General features: G+C 36.9%; 3 protein-coding genes across 3 annotated transcripts; 1 reads left to right on the plus strand and 2 right to left on the minus strand.

Annotated features, from left to right (window-relative positions):
* Nucleotides 1-681: 681 nt before the first annotated feature.
* Nucleotides 682-4,513, minus strand: LOC103949419 (phosphatidylinositol:ceramide inositolphosphotransferase 2). Its single transcript, XM_009360533.3, has 12 exons — nucleotides 4,369-4,513; nucleotides 4,130-4,219; nucleotides 3,614-3,700; nucleotides 3,428-3,496; nucleotides 2,574-2,654; nucleotides 2,089-2,160; nucleotides 1,867-1,924; nucleotides 1,677-1,779; nucleotides 1,479-1,574; nucleotides 1,330-1,376; nucleotides 1,109-1,236; nucleotides 682-1,003 (listed from the first exon to the last, which is right to left on the minus strand). Exons 1-12 carry the CDS (start codon nucleotides 4,399-4,401, stop codon nucleotides 923-925), a joined length of 945 nt encoding a protein of 314 aa, XP_009358808.1. The 5' UTR covers nucleotides 4,402-4,513; the 3' UTR covers nucleotides 682-922.
* A 7,059-nt stretch (nucleotides 4,514-11,572) lies between these two features.
* Nucleotides 11,573-13,268, plus strand: LOC103949417. The gene is made up of 4 exons (XM_009360531.3): nucleotides 11,573-11,680; nucleotides 11,763-11,811; nucleotides 12,309-12,498; nucleotides 12,645-13,268. The coding sequence occupies exons 2-4, from the start codon at nucleotides 11,779-11,781 to the stop codon at nucleotides 13,220-13,222; spliced, it is 801 nt and encodes a 266-aa protein (XP_009358806.2). The 5' UTR covers nucleotides 11,573-11,680; nucleotides 11,763-11,778; the 3' UTR covers nucleotides 13,223-13,268.
* A 260-nt stretch (nucleotides 13,269-13,528) lies between these two features.
* Nucleotides 13,529-16,682, minus strand: LOC103949416. Its single transcript, XM_048583435.1, has 4 exons — nucleotides 16,541-16,682; nucleotides 15,823-16,463; nucleotides 14,181-15,773; nucleotides 13,529-14,083 (listed from the first exon to the last, which is right to left on the minus strand). The coding sequence occupies exons 1-4, from the start codon at nucleotides 16,680-16,682 to the stop codon at nucleotides 13,805-13,807; spliced, it is 2,655 nt and encodes an 884-aa protein (XP_048439392.1). The 3' UTR covers nucleotides 13,529-13,804.
* Between the last annotated feature and the right edge of the window lie 1,958 nt (nucleotides 16,683-18,640).

Consider the following 18,640-nt stretch of genomic DNA (forward strand, 5'->3'; position numbering starts at 1 on the left):
TGAGAGAGATGATGGTCTTAGCTAGTCCCATGGTTCTCGAGGGTACTCGCTAAGACCGGATAGTCCTGCCTGTAGTCAAGGCGAGTGAGAACTAGTCTCACTAAAGCTAATTCTTGTTGGGAACAAACATGAAGCTGGACTAACCCTTAATTTTGTCCAGTCTAGTGAACTTTAATGAGGGCAAACTAAAGCCCCCTTGGGGTTTAATCATGGACCATTATAGTCTAAGCATGCCAACTTTTATACCAAATATTTTTCACCCCATGTTAAAGAAAATGCAACTTAACCGCATTTAGAATTTGAGTTTGTTAGGGGAGTAAAAGATAGGAAGCACGTTATCCCTCCACGTGATAAGAGAAGAGGGCACATGTGAGGGTGAGGTCTCAATTTTGTTGGGGAGGGGGTCCTTCCAACTTCCAAGTTCCTACTCAAAAGGAAAAACTGCAGAACAATGTAGGGGGTGGTGGCACATATACCATCATATGCCCTCTTCCCCTCTCGTCCACGTCTAATACAATGTCCAACTCTTGGAATACTATTGTGGCGGTATTTGAAACCAGTAACACTTTGGAACAAATAAAAAACATGGTAATGTGTATTGATTTGGGATACTACCACAGTAACATCCCGAGTGCAGGTAAGTCCTCTTAACCAGACTATTCGGCCCATTTTACCGGCAAGTTGAAGGGAAAATCATCTAAGATCTATTGTGCATGAAGATGCTGGTGTTATCTGAACTAGAACAAAAGCAGGACTGGAAAACACAAAAACCAACCCCAATCCCTTTTCTATTAGAATACAAATCACGTCGTGTTTCCAGCACAGAACCCGTAACACACACAAGACACAACTTTCAAACCCAGGGCCCCTATTAAACAAATCACATCAAGTCACCTTGTTGCAACGACATAATCCTTCCGTTCTATGCACCGTTCATTGTAGCATCAGCATGTACTGTGTTTACGTCATCTAGAGTCTTGCCGTTAACTTGAGTTCTTTGTCTCTGGATATATATAGCAGCAAAAAGTTTGTAAGATGATTGCCCAGATCACAAAATGGTGCTGGTATGATGATATCAATAGAATTTACTCATGAAGATTCACTATACCCGATCAGCAGGGTCTCCGACAATTCCATTCAATAGCTTGTGGTTCTCTTCTTTGGTCTTACCATCCTTGTCCTTTGTGCTTAGCGGTAACAAGAGAGATGCAGCTCCGTTGGTCCGGTCAGGTAATTCTGCAATTACAATTATGTTAGTATCACTGCTCATTGGTTGGCATCCAAAAATATGGAGAAAACAGAACGAAAAAAAAATGGAGGCATCCTCACCTGCCAATTTCTTGTCGATAAAGAATACGACCAAATTAACAGTATACCTGCAGGAGATCATATTGTTCAACCAAATAAAGAAGTTAGAAACAATACTTACATGCTTTTATAACATAGGTAAAGATGAAAGTATGCAAAAATCTCCATACCATGCAACAACAACATCAACCGTGTAATGTTTGCGGGATGCCACAATCAAGAAACTCTGGATCACAACGAGTAACCAAGCTAACTGCTTTATAAACCTGCATTGATCAACAAATCAAAAGCAGCATATTTATCTCAGCAGCAAGTCAAATAACCACCACTTAAAATTGATGTCAGCCATGAGCCAAAGCTATGCTTACCTTTGTGTACCGTATTTCTGATAAGTGCGCACAAAGACTAGACTAAATATCATATGTGACGAGAAAATCAAATCACCACAACCATAAAGTACACCATGCGGAACTGCATATTTAGCAAACACAAATCAGCACAGAAACATATTATGTGAAGTAATATGCCAAGTGCCCGGACTACAAGAAGATAACTTACTGATCAAGAAGACTTCTAATACACTTTCCGGAGGAGGCAGCCTGGCAAGTTTAGAACCCTGCACAATTAAAATAGAGCTTCTTAGCTTATTACAACATACAGAGAGTTTTGTACCCCGCCAATAGAGAAATAAATTCAAACATAAATAAAACGTAATCTCTACTCTATACTACATCCTAGGGTATACAACAAAACCGACAAAAAGGTAAACAACCAACCTACCTCTCGACAATGGTAATTTGGACCAGGAAGCTGGGTGGAATAGAATGTGATAATCCGCAGAAACTGACAAGCCTGCAATAAACAGTGGAAACTGTCAGACCAAAAAGGTAGGGAATATATTTGTCACCAGCCCCGTGCCTAGACTACTACATGATTAAAACTATAAAACATGGGTTCACGGCACAAGTTAAATGACAAACCCTTGTTTTCTTTTTTGAAAAACAAAATTTTTTTACCCAATTTATCTCTCTAACAGCACCTAGAAAAGAAAGGAACTCATGAAATGACGCAAAATCAGCAGAAAAAAATTGGAAATCTTATGGTCCAAAACATCAAATTAACTGTCATAAGTTTCTTATGAGTTTGTCAGACAAGGTACAAGTTAATGTAAATAAAATAAAAGTTCACATATCAAACCAAAATGAATCAATATTTCTCAGTTTTATCACAGAACTAACTTCTCAAAACATGTTATCACCACTTACTGATAAGAATGCTAGAACCCTACACCAGAGGAGAACTGTGTAAATCTTTTTGCCCTTGAAAATGAAAGGATGGAAGGTCCACTGCAACAGAACATGCACCACATGAGGAAAAATATAAATAAAACTGAACTTTCCTGTGAAGCTCACAAGCCTGACTGGTACTTGTTAGAGAATAAACCATAATAATAGTGCGCAATAAGATGAAGACATATTAATAAATCAAAGAAAAAGACACCCTAGAAAGTTCATAAGGAAATAAAATTAAAACCCTAAATGGACAGCAGATAACATGTTAAATTTAAGTGCTCTAATTTAAAAGATGGTATTGCATAAAACACGCCTAAACTTTTAAAACTTATAAAGAAAAGAAGAATATTAAATAAAGAAACTATCAAAAGGGAGGAAAAACGTCCCATGGCATTTTCTGTTAAAGAAATTGGGAAAAATTAATCAGGAAAATACTATTAATTCTGAAGCGCGTAAGTATTAGTGATGTAGAACTGCTTCCGATTAAGTCACCACCAATAATGTTTCATTTCACTTTTATATCCTGGCCTTCTGAACACAAATACGCATCAAAGCTAACCAAAGAATCAATAGTCATTGAAACAAAAAACACTTTTTAATCACCATTCAAACAATAAATCATCACATCTCAAAGTGTAAATTACAATATTGGACTTGATGCCTTCCATGCATCCTAATATCAGAAACAACATGGATTTTGTTTCACACACCGTTTTCTCCAATATATCCACAACCACAACTCCCACTGTTGAACAGAACATCGGCACGTGTAATTAAGAGATAGAGATGAAAGCAATATGACAAAGGAGAACACAGAAGAACCTTACCAATACAAAAGATAAGAAGATGAAGGTGAAAAGGGTCTCACTGATGTAGGCTCTGTCTTGCCCAAGTTCCTACAAAAACACCAAAACTCATTATTCCAAAATACCAAAAAATAAATATAGGAAAGCACTTTGTATGATCAAATTCACACTATATAGTTTCACAAAGATAAAATGATAGGTACGAACTGGAAGAAGAAAGAAACCAGCATCCTGGAGCGTTGGCCCGGGCCGATGTATATAATGAACTCCTCGAGCAGCTAGACCATGTATGTACTGCAAATGAGATAGACTTGAAATATAAAGATCAATTACCAACATGAGAAGAAGATTAAAAATCGCAACGATCACACGGGAACTTTTCTCATCCAAAGGACTGAAACTGATAGAAACCCATCAATCATTTGGAGATGAAATTTGCTACAACTTGAAGTTTAACACTAATCACACTAGTAAACTTATAGGAACTTCCTCCAACGCTCAAAAGCATACATCTTCTCTCAAAGTTCCCAATGCAACCAACCATGATCGAACTTTCTACCAAAACCAACCTCCCACTTTCTCTGTTCTCTCCATCAAAGCGAAAATCCCATCTTGCTAAATCACTTGTCCGATCAGAAAAAAACCATCCTCAACAAAATTCACCTGAACCCTCCGAATTTCAAAAACCCAAAAAGGTAGACGTATAGAAGAACAAAGAAGCACCTGAAAAACTAGACCGGCGAGAAGATACTTCCAATTCGTGGCGAGAAGATTGATCTCGGTGACTACCTCAGCGCAGATTCTCTTCCAGAGCTTCACAAATCAGACCCCGAAAAAAAAGAAAAACCGAAAGAAGGACCACCATCAGTAAAGAACAAATAAAGCAAAAACTCAATTTTTTTTAAAATTAAAAAAGGGAAAAACAAAAGGGCATTACTGCAAAGTGAATAAAAAGAGCAAACCTTTGACGACTCGCGGCCAATGTAAAGCGTCATCTTCTTCCACTCGTTGTTGTTATTGTTCTTGTTGTTCTTATTGACGCAACCACAACTTCCATATTACTTCACAAGTTCAACACCTCCATGATTGATTGCTGGGCACCTCCAGAATCGAATCGAATGCGAGGAGGAAGACGAAGGGAAGCAAAACGGGGTCGTTTTATAGGTGGGTTCTGAAGGGGATCACGGATTGCGACCTGGAGATCCGAGAGAGAGCATTAAACGCGTACAAATTTTGATGAATCGCGAAACGGAAGAGGAAGAAGAAAAGGGAAAGGCTTTTGAAATTTTGATTCCTGTTTTGCTTTCTCTCTCTCGCTCTCTCTCTCTCCTTTGTGTTTGGCTTCGTCTGTCACGTAGTGCTGGGCCACCACGCGAGTTGAACACGCGGGCGACAGTTGAGACAGAGAGAAAAAGAGAAATACTACCACCAAATTCAATTCAATTCAAATTCCAAATCCCAAATCCCAAATCCAAACCCAAATCCAAATCCTAAGCTCCCTCTCTCCCTCTCCTCTTTCTCTCTCTAGAAACGCAAACCTCAACGATAGGAGAAAAGAGAGAGCCAAATGGAGGAGGGAAAGAAGAAAAATCCCTCCTTTTTATTTTAATTTACTGGAAATCGCCGACCCTCTCTCTCTCTCTCTCTCTCGTCACTTTCTCTCTCTTGTTCTTAACAGTAATTTTATTTTTTATTTCGTTTTATAAGAAGGGAAATAAATAATTTTGAGAAAACGAGGTAAAAGCAGATATTCTCGTTCTCGAAACTGTACCTGTAACTGAATATTGCGGTTTAAAAAGGACAATAAATAAAAGAGGGGCGGCGATTTTTTATTCTTTTGAAAAACGATTTATCTAAAAAGAAGGTGGGTTTAATTTCATAATAATAAGTTATTAATAAAGTAAAACAAATTCGTATTTGATAAAAATTAAACATAAAATTTTTTATTTACCGGTAAAATATAATACCGTTAAAAAAAACGTAATACTAAGTAGTCGTGGAACAACAATTTTGCATCACAGATTTTTCTTTTATTGTGCGTAGCCGCGGAGGAGGCAGTAAATAAATCGTCGGGCCACGAACTGCGCAAATTTTGTATTTTTGTTTTATTTTTTTTAATAATTTCAGATTTATGAAATTACTAATGTTTTGTTTAGTTTCTCAATCAAACGATTTATGCGATCAAGTTTGGAGGCTGTAGCCAAATTACGATTATGTCCTTGATTTTAGTGGGAAATGACTAACTCTGGTCCCCGCCGTTTGGGCTCAGTAAACGATGATAACGGACTCACCCGTCCGCTCATTAAATTTAAAATTTTCATTTCATTAAAAAAAATGATGGAGTTTCATTATTGATTAATTCCATTTTATCATATTAATTCTTGGGTTAAATCCGGATAACCATCCAACCTTCACAGGTGATTCTAAATTGGTTCTATTCTTTTAAAATACTCCAATTAACTACCTTAAGTTTTAAAAAAATGACATCTGTTAGGTTTACTAGTGCTAAGTGATGATCTGGATAAATATTAAAACGCATTTTAATTATGAAGTCATCTATGAAGCTTTTAATATTCAAATTGATGCATTTAGCTACGTAAATTTACTGTTTAACTTGACTAAAAATGGTCAATTTTGGGGATTAGAGCTTCAAAAAAGACGATTAGTAAAAACCAACTTCAGTATTTATCCATCTCATCATTTAATGCTAGTAACGACTTCACCTGATTTGATAATGTTCTCGCTTAACACAGGTGTCCTAACAAATGTCCAATTTTTAAAACGTTAGATAGTTATTTAAAATATTTTAAAAGATTGAGACCAATTTAGAATCACTCTAAAATGTTGCATAGTTATCTATACTTAACCCTTAAGTCTATTCATGCCAATAACAATTTGGACAAATTTGGAATCACCTTAAAATGTTGCGTAGTTAACCCTTAATTCTATTCATGCCAATAACAATTTTAAGTAAATTTTAAAGATTTAGGGGAAAAATGGAAGTGAAAAATGGGAAGCAAGCTAAACACATAGAGGAAGTGTTTTAAAATGACTGAAAAGCGCTTTTAGAGAAAATGCTTTTGAATTCCAAAAATACTTGAAGTGCTTAGTGCTTAGTGCTTCGAAAGAAGCACCAGTTATATGATTATCATTTCAAGTGATTTCCAGGATTCACTTGCATTTTACTAAGGATAGGTTTCAAAAACATTTTCACTAAAACGCTTCCAAGCATTTTAAAAGCATTCTAAATGAGCCCTAGAACGGTTACACATTTTGTATCCAGCATAAAGCTTCTAAAGAAAATGATTTATTCAAAACAAAGTCTAGTTGTATTCCTCTTAATTAATAAGTAAAAGGTGACTCTTGTAAATGACAAGTTTGAAACCAATTTATTTTCTCACTCTTAATATATATATATATATATATATGGAAGTGTTATTGGAATTCTAAAAATCTCATCCTACACTCCACACAAGTGTATTTTTCTTTCCAGATGTACAAAGTTTGGAGTGTAGAATGAGATTTTTGAAGTGCCAATTACAATTCCTTATATATATGTATATATCGTTTTATAAAACAACGAAATAAACATTTTTAGCCCAAAATAAAAGATAACCCAAAGCATTCTATTCCAAACTCAAACATGAAGATTTAAAACTAGAAATATTATCTTTAAAAGATGCATGTCGTTTCGAGCTAGGTAAAAGGCCACGACAAAGTAAGGGGTTGATTGACCACTTAGTACTACAGTCTAGTAGAATTCTTCTTCATTTGTAAGTGAGAGGTCTTAGGCGAATTTGAATCACATTATTGCTAGCCTATTGCGAAGAGCCTACTCCTCTTCCTTAATGTAGATAATATCATTTGTTTAAAAAAAAAAAAAAAAAAAAAAAGGTAAAGGGTTGATTGGTGGTGGGAGTTTAATTTTCAAGTCCACATAACGTGAATATAATTTACTTTTGGTCCAACACATAAATAAATAAAAATAATATTGGTGTAGCATATTAGCATGTCTGTCGAACTAGGTGTATTTTGGCACCAGCCAACTTCCAACTTCTTTTGCCATTTTCAGTGAGCTTTCGGATTTGGAGTTTCATTTTTCTTTCTTTTTGCTGCTCAGTTATTTATGGGATTGTTGTTATTTGTATTTTGTATTGATTTTTTATTTTGTTGCGCCATATTTTTCTTGGTTCGAAAAGATTAATTTCATTAAAAAGACGAAGAAATACAGTTATTGTGATAGATGCACTTAAAAGCAGTTTCACTCTTTAGCCAATGATAGCTTAGCTAAATGGATAATAGATAATTATTGTCTTAATGAATAGTAATTGTTTAGGTGCATTTTCATCTTGTAAATAAATTATCCAGGCAGTTGCATAAATAAAAAGATAATATTATGTTTAAATTGGGATAAGATTTTTAATCAATCTCGTAATGCCGCATATCATAAATAATGAGTTTGATATCAATTTGTTTCCGCACACCCTTGGATAGATGGGCGATGAAGTCATGTATTAGAATAATCAAATAGGGTGTAATAAGGCCACTTATTGGACATGAATCAAATGTGTTACTCAAGAGGCCACTTGATGAGAATATTTTCAAATGTTTTACATTGGATTTGTTTTTCTGTAGGTTGATGCGTTTATATAATATTTATGAGTAATGTTAGGGAGACTAAATTTTGTAAACTAAATGACATAAAAGTTGATGATTGGATTATTACTAAGTATTGATCAACGTGCTTATTTTTTTATTAGTAACACATTATTTAGTTTGCAAATTTAGTCTACTTAGCATTACTTGATATTGTGGTTGTTGTACACTGTAATTGGTTTCATTTCTAAGACATACTCCAACCCTTGTCGTAAACTCAAATTTTAGATTTTAACCCTATCCCAACTTGCTCCAACTCTTGGGCCAAATATGAGTTTTAACGGAAAACTCTTTTTTGGGTAAATTTAGCCCATAATTACTTCATGTGTTAGTGGGCTGACCCACAATATATGTGTATTTTTTTAGTTTTATATTTATAAATTCATTAAATCCACCGGTTAAGATTTAATATGATCAAATTTAACGGTAAAAAAAGATGGAACTATCCAAATTTAAATCTAACGGCTAAAATTATTTATAAAAATTTATTTCATGTGTTTTGTAAATTCTTTGAATCCAACGTCTAAGATCTAATTTAGAAAATTGAAGTAATTGGTCCTTAAAATTCGGCTTAATTGAAGTTTGATCCATGACTTATAAATTTGTAAAGAGTGGTCTCTTGACTTGTTATAATGTATAGTAATGGTTCTTTAGTTAACTTCCATCCAAAATAAAGAGTTTAATTGGACAAAAAATGAATGGAAGTTCTAACGAAGTTATGGCAAGTTCAGGACCCAATATTCACGAATTTTTTATTCAATAACCAACCAAAGCTCCAATTAAGTTGACATTTGGGAACTATTGCTCTGATTATCTCAATAATACAACAGAAAATAAAACGGTAAATAGGAAAGGGTAGTTTGGTCATATGACCATGGCAACGTGAGGAGGGCAGAACAAAATGGACTGAAATTAGGCGGGGGATCCTAATCAATATGAGTGAATGATTGGTCAAAGACTCGAACGTCGTTGGGGGTTAAGGTTGAAGACAAGAAACGGCCATGGCGGCTTCTTCCACGTGATTGCAACGTGTCACGTGCCAAGGAGGCCCAAATTCCCATATGTATCTACGTGCCCTTCCTTAATTTGCTTGTAGTCGATGAGTACGTATTTTGTGTGTGTGAATAATTTTATTTTATTTTTTGTTTTTTTATTAAGGAGTGTGATTATTTTTAAAATTTTAGAAAAAGTATAAAAAAATAATGATGGGACAATTTTTCTTAATAAGTGCATATTTTATCTTAATATTACATAATTACTGTTTTGTCCTTCTTATGTAAATATTGTGTATCAAAAGTGAGGGTAAAATAGAAAAAATAGGAATATGATTGCCATTTTATCAAAGGATACAAAATTACTATTTTACCCTCCTTATGTAAGTATTATGTATCAAAAGTGAGGACAAAATAAGAAAAAAGGGCAAAAGATACAAAATTACTATTTTGCCTTCCTTACGTAAGTATTGTGTATCAAAAGTGAGGGCAAAATAGGAAAAAGAGTGGTGAAAAGTTGACAATGAGGGTTCTCTTAATAATAGTATAATAGTATAGATTATTAGTGCTATTAAATTAGATTTAAAAGAAAACTAATAAAATAGTTTGAAAACTTTGAATTTTAACGATAAGGACAAAATAAAGGGTAAAGTGAATAGTACCATGATTGATTTTTTTTTTAAGTGTAAAAATGTGGTTTTTCATTAAAGTGAACAGTACCGGAAGTTTTTCGATAAAATTTTGTAAATTTAATTGCCAATTAATTATTGTATGGCAAAGAATGGTTCAAAACATATATAGCTATTAGATAATTAGCTCTACCCATCTACCAAAACCCTAATTTTGTTACAACATAGAGATGAGAATATCACCTACACATGTTGGTAGTTCGAGTTTACGAAAATATTGGTACAAGTATAAGTATCAGTAAACAATGCGATTCTGATGGTTTTTGGTAATGTTATTCATAGTCATAGTTACAGTTTTTTTTTTTTTTTTTTTACTATGTAGTCTGTACTTTGATAACTAGCGTCGAACGATAATTTACATATCACTTTAAAAATTCTAGAGTTTTGGGAGGCTTGTTATTGGCTCATTGATGTAGTTGAATGGGCAATGATGTAGTCTTCCATTTGTTAGGCTTCATCAGCTTCTTGGTGTCAAAGCTAGGCAAGGCAAGGGGACAACTTAACAAACCACTTGGTGGTGCACAACGAATAGTCAATTTACTACCTTAACAAATACGTACTCTGCAATTCCACAATTTTGGGTGAAATTATTTCAAACTTTTTCCTTATGAGTACCCTCTTTTGCCCGCAACCTTGCAAAAGATGAAAATCCCACTGTCTGCCAAATAATAAGTTTGGGAGACACCTACATACCCCTATCCCCACCTCTCTATATTCTTAAGACTCATCACATGACTTGCAAGACTCGTTACATGACTAGGTCAAGGGCAAAATTAGAAATTTATAAAGAAATAATAGCACACTTTTTTAGCTTTTCACATACTCTTGTTAAACCAAGTCTGTTGATTTGTTTGATTTATCAAATTCGACGACCAGAAGTTAAAACAAATGTATGAGAAGATAAAAAATATGTGTGTTTACCATTTCCCGTTTTGTATAAGGCTAGGCTGACATCTAGTATTTGCCACCGGAGATTGTAGCATACAATCAGAAACATATCTCTGAGAATAAGCCAAAAATCTCCGGTTTACTAGATGCCATTCGTTCCATGAAAGCTTCAAGAGCTTTCCAATTTTGACCACATCTCTATCTAGACTTTGAATGTCCGGATGGCGTTCTTCACAAAACGACACACATATAATATAAAGTTTGATTGTATAGAAATCTTGGGGGTTGATAAGTCATATCAAACATGCCATGTGAGAATGTGGGATTAGTCCACCCCTCCAAGTTTAAATGACAAGAAAATTGGTTGTCAATGAAGCAAGTTTGAGCAATTGAAATTTCCTAGAAAAATATAACAAAAAATCAAAGCAAATGGATATATTTAATATTTAAGTAGCGTTTTGTTTTTCAATTTCGTTAATTAAACATCTATTTCTTTTAAGAATTTGATTAAATATTTTTTCTACAATTTTATTAGAGGTATGTTTGATTACCTCTAATATGGATACATTTGGATTTCTGGTACGTTTTTTTTTTTCTTGTTATGTTTGATTAAATATTTTTTCCAAATGTTCTATAAGTTTAAATACATTTTTTAATATAACGACACGTAAAATTTTAACAAGTCAATGAAGTTTTTCTTAAGAATTAGTTAAATTAATATTTTTAAGCCACAAATTTAAAATTCTTAGAATGTTCTGGAGCCATTACACGATTAAGCTAACTTGTAATTTGTCTTCGGAAGTTTCTTTCAAAATTCCTCTTTGTTTCCAGAAAGAAAACGACCTATTTTCTAGAAGGTCCAGAGTTGGTCTAAAGCTAAGGCCCAGGCTCAAACAAACCTGGCTTGGCCCATTTTATCTTCTTATTGGGCCAATTTTGCTATTCCCTCAAACGCCCTCCGCACCACTCTAAATTTTCCAGTTCCTGCGGAAAACTCTCTCCGTGCGGAAAGCCTAAAAGCGGGAGCCTCCGACAGCTCAAAACCCTAGGTCTAAGCCCTAACCCTAAATCCTTATCCCTACCCTTTTCATATTTCTAATCATATAATTCTGGGTTGTGCTTGGATTGCAGAAATTCATCTGTCTTCATGGCGCTCCATGGATCTAGCTTCTGCGTAAATGTGAGTTATGCTTACATATCAATGTCGTTTAGTTTGTATTTTGCTCTGTATGTTCCCCGTTTTGAAAAAAGATTGGTTCCTAACATTTAATTAGGTTACTAATTAGCTTCAAAGTGGGTGATGCATGGTGATTAAACCAAGAACGCTTATTTTTGCATACATATAATTTTTTTTTTTTTCAAAGGTACAATTTTATTGTAAACTGCTCTAATGTATGGGGAGGGGATTCGAACTCTGGTGCAATGTGGCGGGCGCATTGCTCTAATGAACTGACCTAACTCACATTTGATACGAGCTCACTTTGGTTCCGAGTTTCCATGTCATGATTGAGTGTTGGGAATCTCATATTTCGATTGAGTTTTTCAAGATTAGGAAAGAAACGAGTGGATTATGTTTGAATTTGTTAATAAAATCCTTTGTTATTGTTTGCATTCTTATTTCGATGCCGATTTTAAAGGTTGTGTGGTTTGTACTTACTTCGATCTTTATGTTGTTAGGGCAATGTTTCTCTTAGGGAGCTTAATCGCTTGCCGCGTTCCTGCTTTTATACTTTTGAGATGCTTCATCATCCTTCTTCACTCTCTTCAAGGAAAAACAATTTAGTTGTGGCAAGGACTTTCGAAAAGGGGTACAAAGTTCCGTTCTTTCCTGGTTATCATCAGCTCAAATTGCGAACTGAAGAGTCCAGTAAGTTTATTATCTCTGCAGCTATAAACTATATGCTTTTCTTGAGCACCTTTGTTTAGGACGTGACCCATAAATTGGAGTACATTGACGTTTAATGCAATGTAGCGTCAGTTTGAATACTTTTAATTCTTACTTTTTCAGTGCAGTATCCTCTGTTCAGGCCTCTCGATTGCGGTCACTAAAACCATGTAATGTGAAGGGCGAGGACTCAAGGGAAAGCTCAAGCAGCGGCGAAAGCATCATATTGGATGCACAAACTTTAGAGCGTGATCTAGACATTGCCATTGCAGAGGAGAACTATGCCAAAGCAGCACAGATTCGTGACAGCCTCAAACTTCTGATGCAGGATAGTCTAACTTCTGTTAGAGCAGCAAATGCACAATTCTATGAGGCATTCAAGATTGGGGATTTAGCAGCCATGCAAGCCCTCTGGGCCCAAAGGAAAGAAGTCTGTTGCGTGCACCCGGGTGCACGTGGAATCTACGGTTACGAAGATGTTATGACTAGCTGGGACTACGTGTGGGCAAACTACGAATTTCCACTAGAGATCGAGCTGAAAGACGTTAATGTTTACGTTAGAGGGGATGTCGGGTATGTTTCTTGTGTGGAATTGGTTAAGACAAAGGGCAGCAGTTGGGGGGGACAGTTTGCAACAAATGTGTTTGAGAAAATTGATGGTAAATGGTTTATCTGTATTCACCATGCTTCAGTTCTTGACTTGTGAATTTTACAAACTAGAATACATTTATAATGTACGACTTCCCTGCTTATATCGCATTTTCGAATTTCGGTTAACTATATTTTTCTGGTTTTGAGAACCTTTACTTTCCAAATTTCTGAGCCGGAAATGATTTCCGGACACCCATTCTCTCCTTTTACACGCTCCTGTTTATTTCCGCTCTCCTTTGATTTATTCAATCTAAAAACTAATAATAAACAAGGATGTGTAAGGATGAGACGAGGAACGGCTTGAAGTCCGATGACGTCATCTAAACAGAACTGGTTAGCGTGGAGAATTTGTACTATCATATCTGAAATGCCCTAGCATAGGCATATTTACACCATCATTTCGAAGAACGGTTTTTGAGTTTTTCCCTTTACACATGGTAATGCAGTAAAACCAGCACAAAAAGAGCAACAGCCGTGCTCATACATGTTTTCTGTAACAACATGCAAGTCTTCCTAAAAATTTGAGCATCCATGGATTCACACGACAAATGGTTTGTTGGCTACGAGATGTTTCCTGACGTGTTTGAAACCATCGATTGTTGGACTCGAACAGCAAAAAGGATTTCCTCGGACAAAGCTAGACCCTCTCAACAGGGGACATGGGTGGATTTGGAGCATACTTTGCCGGCCCTGTCACCTGGATTCCATTACTTTGATTCAAATTTGGTTCCTGGAAATCTTTCGCTTCTGTCACGTTATTAACTTCTGAAAGATCTAATGGTTTGCAACTGCTGATTACGACAACACAGCTGAAGAACGCTTGTAACAAAGAAAGTGACGTGTTGAATTCAACCGAGTAGTTTCCATCCTTCCCTGGTGCCAAACTGAAAATTGGCCTGTTCTCCTGAGCTCCCTTCTGAAATGAAAAATACAAATTCAACATGTAAATTGGCTAAAACACCACCATCAAATGTGTAATATAGACAGTGATTTGCAGAAACCAAAAATCATACCTCAGCAAATAGTTCAAAAGTATCCGGAAAAGGGTAACATGCGGAGCATGTTTTCGGAATCTGACAGCATTTGTTCTGGTTGGAGAGAACACGCAGCTTACAATCAACATCCCAGCCTCCACAATCACATAACCCACCAGACTTCCAACGTTCAAGTAATGGTGAAGGTGCTCCTTTGTTCGGTGAGCTATGGACTCCACCTGGAAGTATGACTATAGTACTATCTTCCCAGCTGAAAGAGCAGATATCCTCGGATGAATCTTTGGCGCAGCCCTTCAATACCATAACTTCCTCGTCACGCTGCTGTTCAGAATGGCTCAAGTCTTTCCTAGGTAACTTGACAACGGCAGCAGCAAGCTCCACATGTGATACGACGCTTGGTGATTCTAGATCTGCTTGTGTTAGATCAACACCTAACATAACAGCCTCTCTTACCCCACACTTGCTTAAGTCCTGCCCGTTAACATCAGATAAGTCGGAGCTAGAAACTTTCATTTGAGCAACAGCGTTGTAGGCATAGCGACAACTTTTGCCTTTACTTCCTTGACTCATCCAGCCACCATTTTTTCTCTTGGCTTCATTAATAGAGTAAAATGTAAAATATTGGCAGAAGTCATCCTTCCCAGATGATAAATTCTTCATGGTTGCCGCAAAACAGTTGATGTTGTCAACCCAAAACTTAAACAAAGGAAGTCCATTCTTGATTGTTATTTGCAAAGATGCTTTAACCCATGATGCCTCAGCCTTCAGATTCTGTAATGACTCGCTGATATTAATTGGCTTGGGGACGAAGGAATTAAAAAGTGATTTCGGGGGTCTAACAGCTTCAGCAGAATGGTGTAGATTTGCCTCCTTGTGCTTTAAAATTGGGTCTAGTAACCTTCTTAACGGGCTTGACCTAGCTCGGTTATGAGTACTTGCTTTCTCTCTGTTTGGAGTATCTGAACAATCAGAAGTTCCGGATCTCACAGGACCTGATTTGACTGTCAGATATGTGGAACTTAACTGCGGAATATCTGAACTTTCCTTAAAACTTAAACTTCTACCAAGCCGTTCTAAGCTGAAGTTAAACCGGCGATTGGGAGTTGGGCTTCTGCCTTTTCTAGTTGCTAGCTCAACATCTTCTTGATCCAATGTTTTTGAAGTTTCAAAACTTGAACGAGTTAGCATTTTCTCTGAACTGTTCTTCTGTACAAATTTATCTTCATATAGGAGGTCTTGTGTTTTGTTTGAGCATCGGCGCATGTGAGCTGGGACAAAGTTAAGCACTGCACTCTTACCGTTGATTGAGCTATTTGGCACCATGTTTGATCCTGTATTAGTGTCAACTACAGAAGGCAAGGGGCATGAGTGTGGAACTTCAGAACAGAGTTCTGCAAAGTCCATCTCCTTGGTAGAAAAGTCTCCCGAGAAGCTGATCTTATCAGGTTCTGTCATACACTCATCCCCTGATGCTCTTGGTTGTGAAAGCTGGAGGACCTCCGGAAAGTCATTTTGGGGCAGTTCCTTTGATGGAGAGAGAACAACGGTATTCTCCGCAGCAGGGCAGTGTTGATGAGCTGTGCTGATGTCTGATATGTGCAATTCTTCCACCTATTCTCAGTTTTATCATTACAAGCAATTGTCTTTCCCTTTGAACTCAGCGAGGCATCATAACTTCTGAATCTAGGCGATGGAGCTCCTTTTCCGTAGTGATTCTTTGATCATTATTTTTCTTCTTGATATCTGATTCTGTTTCCATAGCTCGACCATCCCCCGTGCCCACCTTGTCCTTTGGACCAAATGACACTCCATACTTTTTCAAGTTTGCTGCTGCATTCCCCATTTCTGAAGGGAACTTCTTATCTAAATATTTTGCCTTCCCCTTATCAAGCATCATATCTGAGTGATTTCTTCCAAGAGACCTGGGAAAGGATATCTTTTTCTGCCCATGAATGGCATTCTTTGAAGCAGTTTTGGAGTCCTGGAAGCGCATATCTTTACGGACAGATGGTTTGACACCCTGCAAAAGGCCGTTCTTTTGAGACGACTTGACACTAGAACGCGAAGAGGGTTGCTCAGCATTTGTCCCATTGCGAACTACAACAGATGATGTAGATGATCCAATAGCCCTTTCCAAGGATGACCCGCCGCTAACTTTTTCAGGAAAAGGCTTCTGCTTGTGCTTCCATTTCTCTAGTCGACCCCAATCCAAAACCCCAACATTCAAAACCTTCTCTTGGTTTTTTATCCTCTCGCAGGGCGTTGAAGATAACCGGGCAAGTTTGACATGTGCCTGACCAGCTCATCAACTTTAGCTGCATCATTCCCCTTCCCATTTCGACTTCCCGAAGACTTTTCTTGGCCCACAGCATCATCACCTGCATCTTTTCTTGCTTTATAATGCACATCATTCTGCTGCAAACCAACAACAGTTCTCACTTTCGCCTTCTCTACATGTCTTGTTCTTCGCCTGGTTTGGCGCTGCACAACATTGTCTTGCACTTTTGAGGTACTTCCCATATCTTCAGCAGGTTCTACAAAGCCAGTATTTAGACATCAATCAGATTGCATTATAACTCTCGAGCTTCACTTTCACACATTACCGACAAAACCATTGCGAAAATTTGCCAGGATCTAAAATTCGGCTGAAAGACTACGGTATTAAGAACAATTTTGTTTGAAGAATCGCAATCGGATGGCAGTTATACAGCGAAGAATGATATCACATTCCAATTTTGTCACAAATTATACAGATTAAGAACAAAATAAGAGACTCTTATTTCATCTTAAAAATATGACATTTCCAAGATTAAATGCAAGATCAAAGCACATGAATGCCACATTGAAAGCAAGAAACTCATAGATCTAACAAAGCTCACACAGAAAGGAACAAACTTCAATCCTTTGTTTTCTGTTTGGTTGCAATGAAAATGTAGGAAAATGCAAAACACGCAAGAACCAAGCTAAAGCTTTTTACTTTCGCAAGTTTCCAATCACGAGCAACGACATTTCAAGCAAAAACGATTCCTCGTCCAGGTCATCCTTTATTTTCCTTCCACTTTCTCGGCAACCAAACAGAGCACAAAATACACAAAAAATTCCAAATGGAATGACATGTTTCACAACGAACTTTCTAGAAACGAAAGAAAGCACAAGTTCCTTTCACAACGAGACGCATTCTCCGAAACGCGTCGTTTCCAACACAGATCCGAAACGTAACAAAAAAGAGTAAAAAAAAACCACGAAGCAACGTAGATTATAAGCAAAGAAAATTTTACCGCCAGAATAAAAAAAAGCCGCGAGCGCCGCCGCTGTAGCGGTTCCGGTTCAATTGGCCGTTGTTGGGATCCGCGTGCGTGGGAAAGGCTTCGTTTTCGTTCAGCCAGAGGCGGAGGAGGCGAGCATTCAGGGGAGAGAGAGGACAGAGACAAATCTGCAACGTTCACACTGTCACTGTGCTTTTGCTGACTCTGTCAGTCTGAGCTAGAGAGAGAAAGAGGGGGGAGTGTGAGAAAGAGAGAGAGGGTTTTTCGATCGGACGGCTGAGATGGAGCGAAGAGTGTATAGGTATGAGGCTATGATGTTGAAGGGGGGTCACATTATAGTAGGGGGAGGTGGCTATCGGGGGTCCCACAAGGAGACTTCTTCCCTCATCGCGGATCCCTATGAAATGTGTGGGGCCCGAAAACTTCCCTTGGCTATGTCAGCGACCTCTCTGATTGGAGGTGGGCTTATGGCTTTAGGCACCTGGCCTATGACTAGGATTACGACAATGTTTGGGATTTTTCTTCATTTGTTTTGGTTTTATTCGGATTTAAGGTTCCTTAACTTGGACTTAACCTTAGTTGTTTTTCTCTCCCTTATCCACCCAATGTATACATATCCATTTGTATATATGTTGTCCTAGAAACCATCAAACAAAGATAAAGTTACCATGGTCTCATTTTGGTTGATTTATATCGGATAAAATATGAATATGGTTCATTCTGATTTAGCTTAAGTCTCAAATTATGCATCAAAATGTAATGTATGAGTTGAGGGTACGGTAAACTCAGCGAAAATATGACACCCAAGAGGTTAGGCGTGCACAATTCAAGATTTGATTGGACGATTGGGTGAAGCTTAGCTTCTTTCTTTCTTGCCTCTTTTTGAATACTCATTTACTCATGGTGAATTCTTTTGCGTAGGAATCTAACCAAGCGAAGAAAATGCTATTAGAGAATAGATTATGCTAATGTGAAAATGACTACTCGTTACGAAGAGAAAAGAAGTACAACTAATACTACGGTAAACAAAAGGAATAACCTATTCAATCAATAAAAAAAAATCAATTGTGTTAATCTCAAAGGTATAGATGATTGTTTGAACAGATGGCTGAAAACCTAAGTCTAGTCGTTGAGGGGTTTTAGGATAGAAGTTCAGTTTAGGCCTTACTTTACACACCAGGTTTAGTGTAGGTCTCAAATTACAAATCGAGT

The sequence above is a fragment of a genome, unplaced genomic scaffold (genome assembly GCF_019419815.1).
Source record: "Pyrus x bretschneideri cultivar Hongxiangsu unplaced genomic scaffold, Pyrus_bretschneideri_v1 Contig2, whole genome shotgun sequence".
NCBI lineage: Eukaryota > Viridiplantae > Streptophyta > Magnoliopsida > Rosales > Rosaceae > Pyrus > Pyrus x bretschneideri.

Excerpts from the sequence above, each read along its gene's own strand:
- LOC103949419 (XM_009360533.3), bottom strand. The coding sequence starts at position 4,401 with ATGACGCTTTACATTGGCCGCGAGTCGTCAAAG. Across the intron at positions 3,497-3,613 it reads CTGGTTTCTTTCTTCTTCCA|GAACTTGGGCAAGACAGAGC; the intron begins GTTCGTACCTAT and ends GTGTTTTTGTAG. Across the intron at positions 2,161-2,573 it reads GGGTTCTAGCATTCTTATCA|GCTTGTCAGTTTCTGCGGAT; the intron begins GTAAGTGGTGAT and ends TGTTTATTGCAG.
- LOC103949417 (XM_009360531.3), top strand. The coding sequence starts at position 11,779 with ATGGCGCTCCATGGATCTAGCTTCTGCGTAAAT. Across the intron at positions 11,812-12,308 it reads GATCTAGCTTCTGCGTAAAT|GGCAATGTTTCTCTTAGGGA; the intron begins GTGAGTTATGCT and ends TTATGTTGTTAG. Across the intron at positions 12,499-12,644 it reads ATTGCGAACTGAAGAGTCCA|TATCCTCTGTTCAGGCCTCT; the intron begins GTAAGTTTATTA and ends TTTTCAGTGCAG.
- LOC103949416 (XM_048583435.1), bottom strand. The coding sequence starts at position 16,682 with ATGGGAAGTACCTCAAAAGTGCAAGACAATGTTGTGCAGCGCCAAACC. Across the intron at positions 16,464-16,540 it reads TAAAGCAAGAAAAGATGCAG|CTGGTCAGGCACATGTCAAA; the intron begins GTGATGATGCTG and ends AAAGTTGATGAG. Across the intron at positions 14,084-14,180 it reads CTTTTGAACTATTTGCTGAG|AAGGGAGCTCAGGAGAACAG; the intron begins GTATGATTTTTG and ends TTTTCATTTCAG.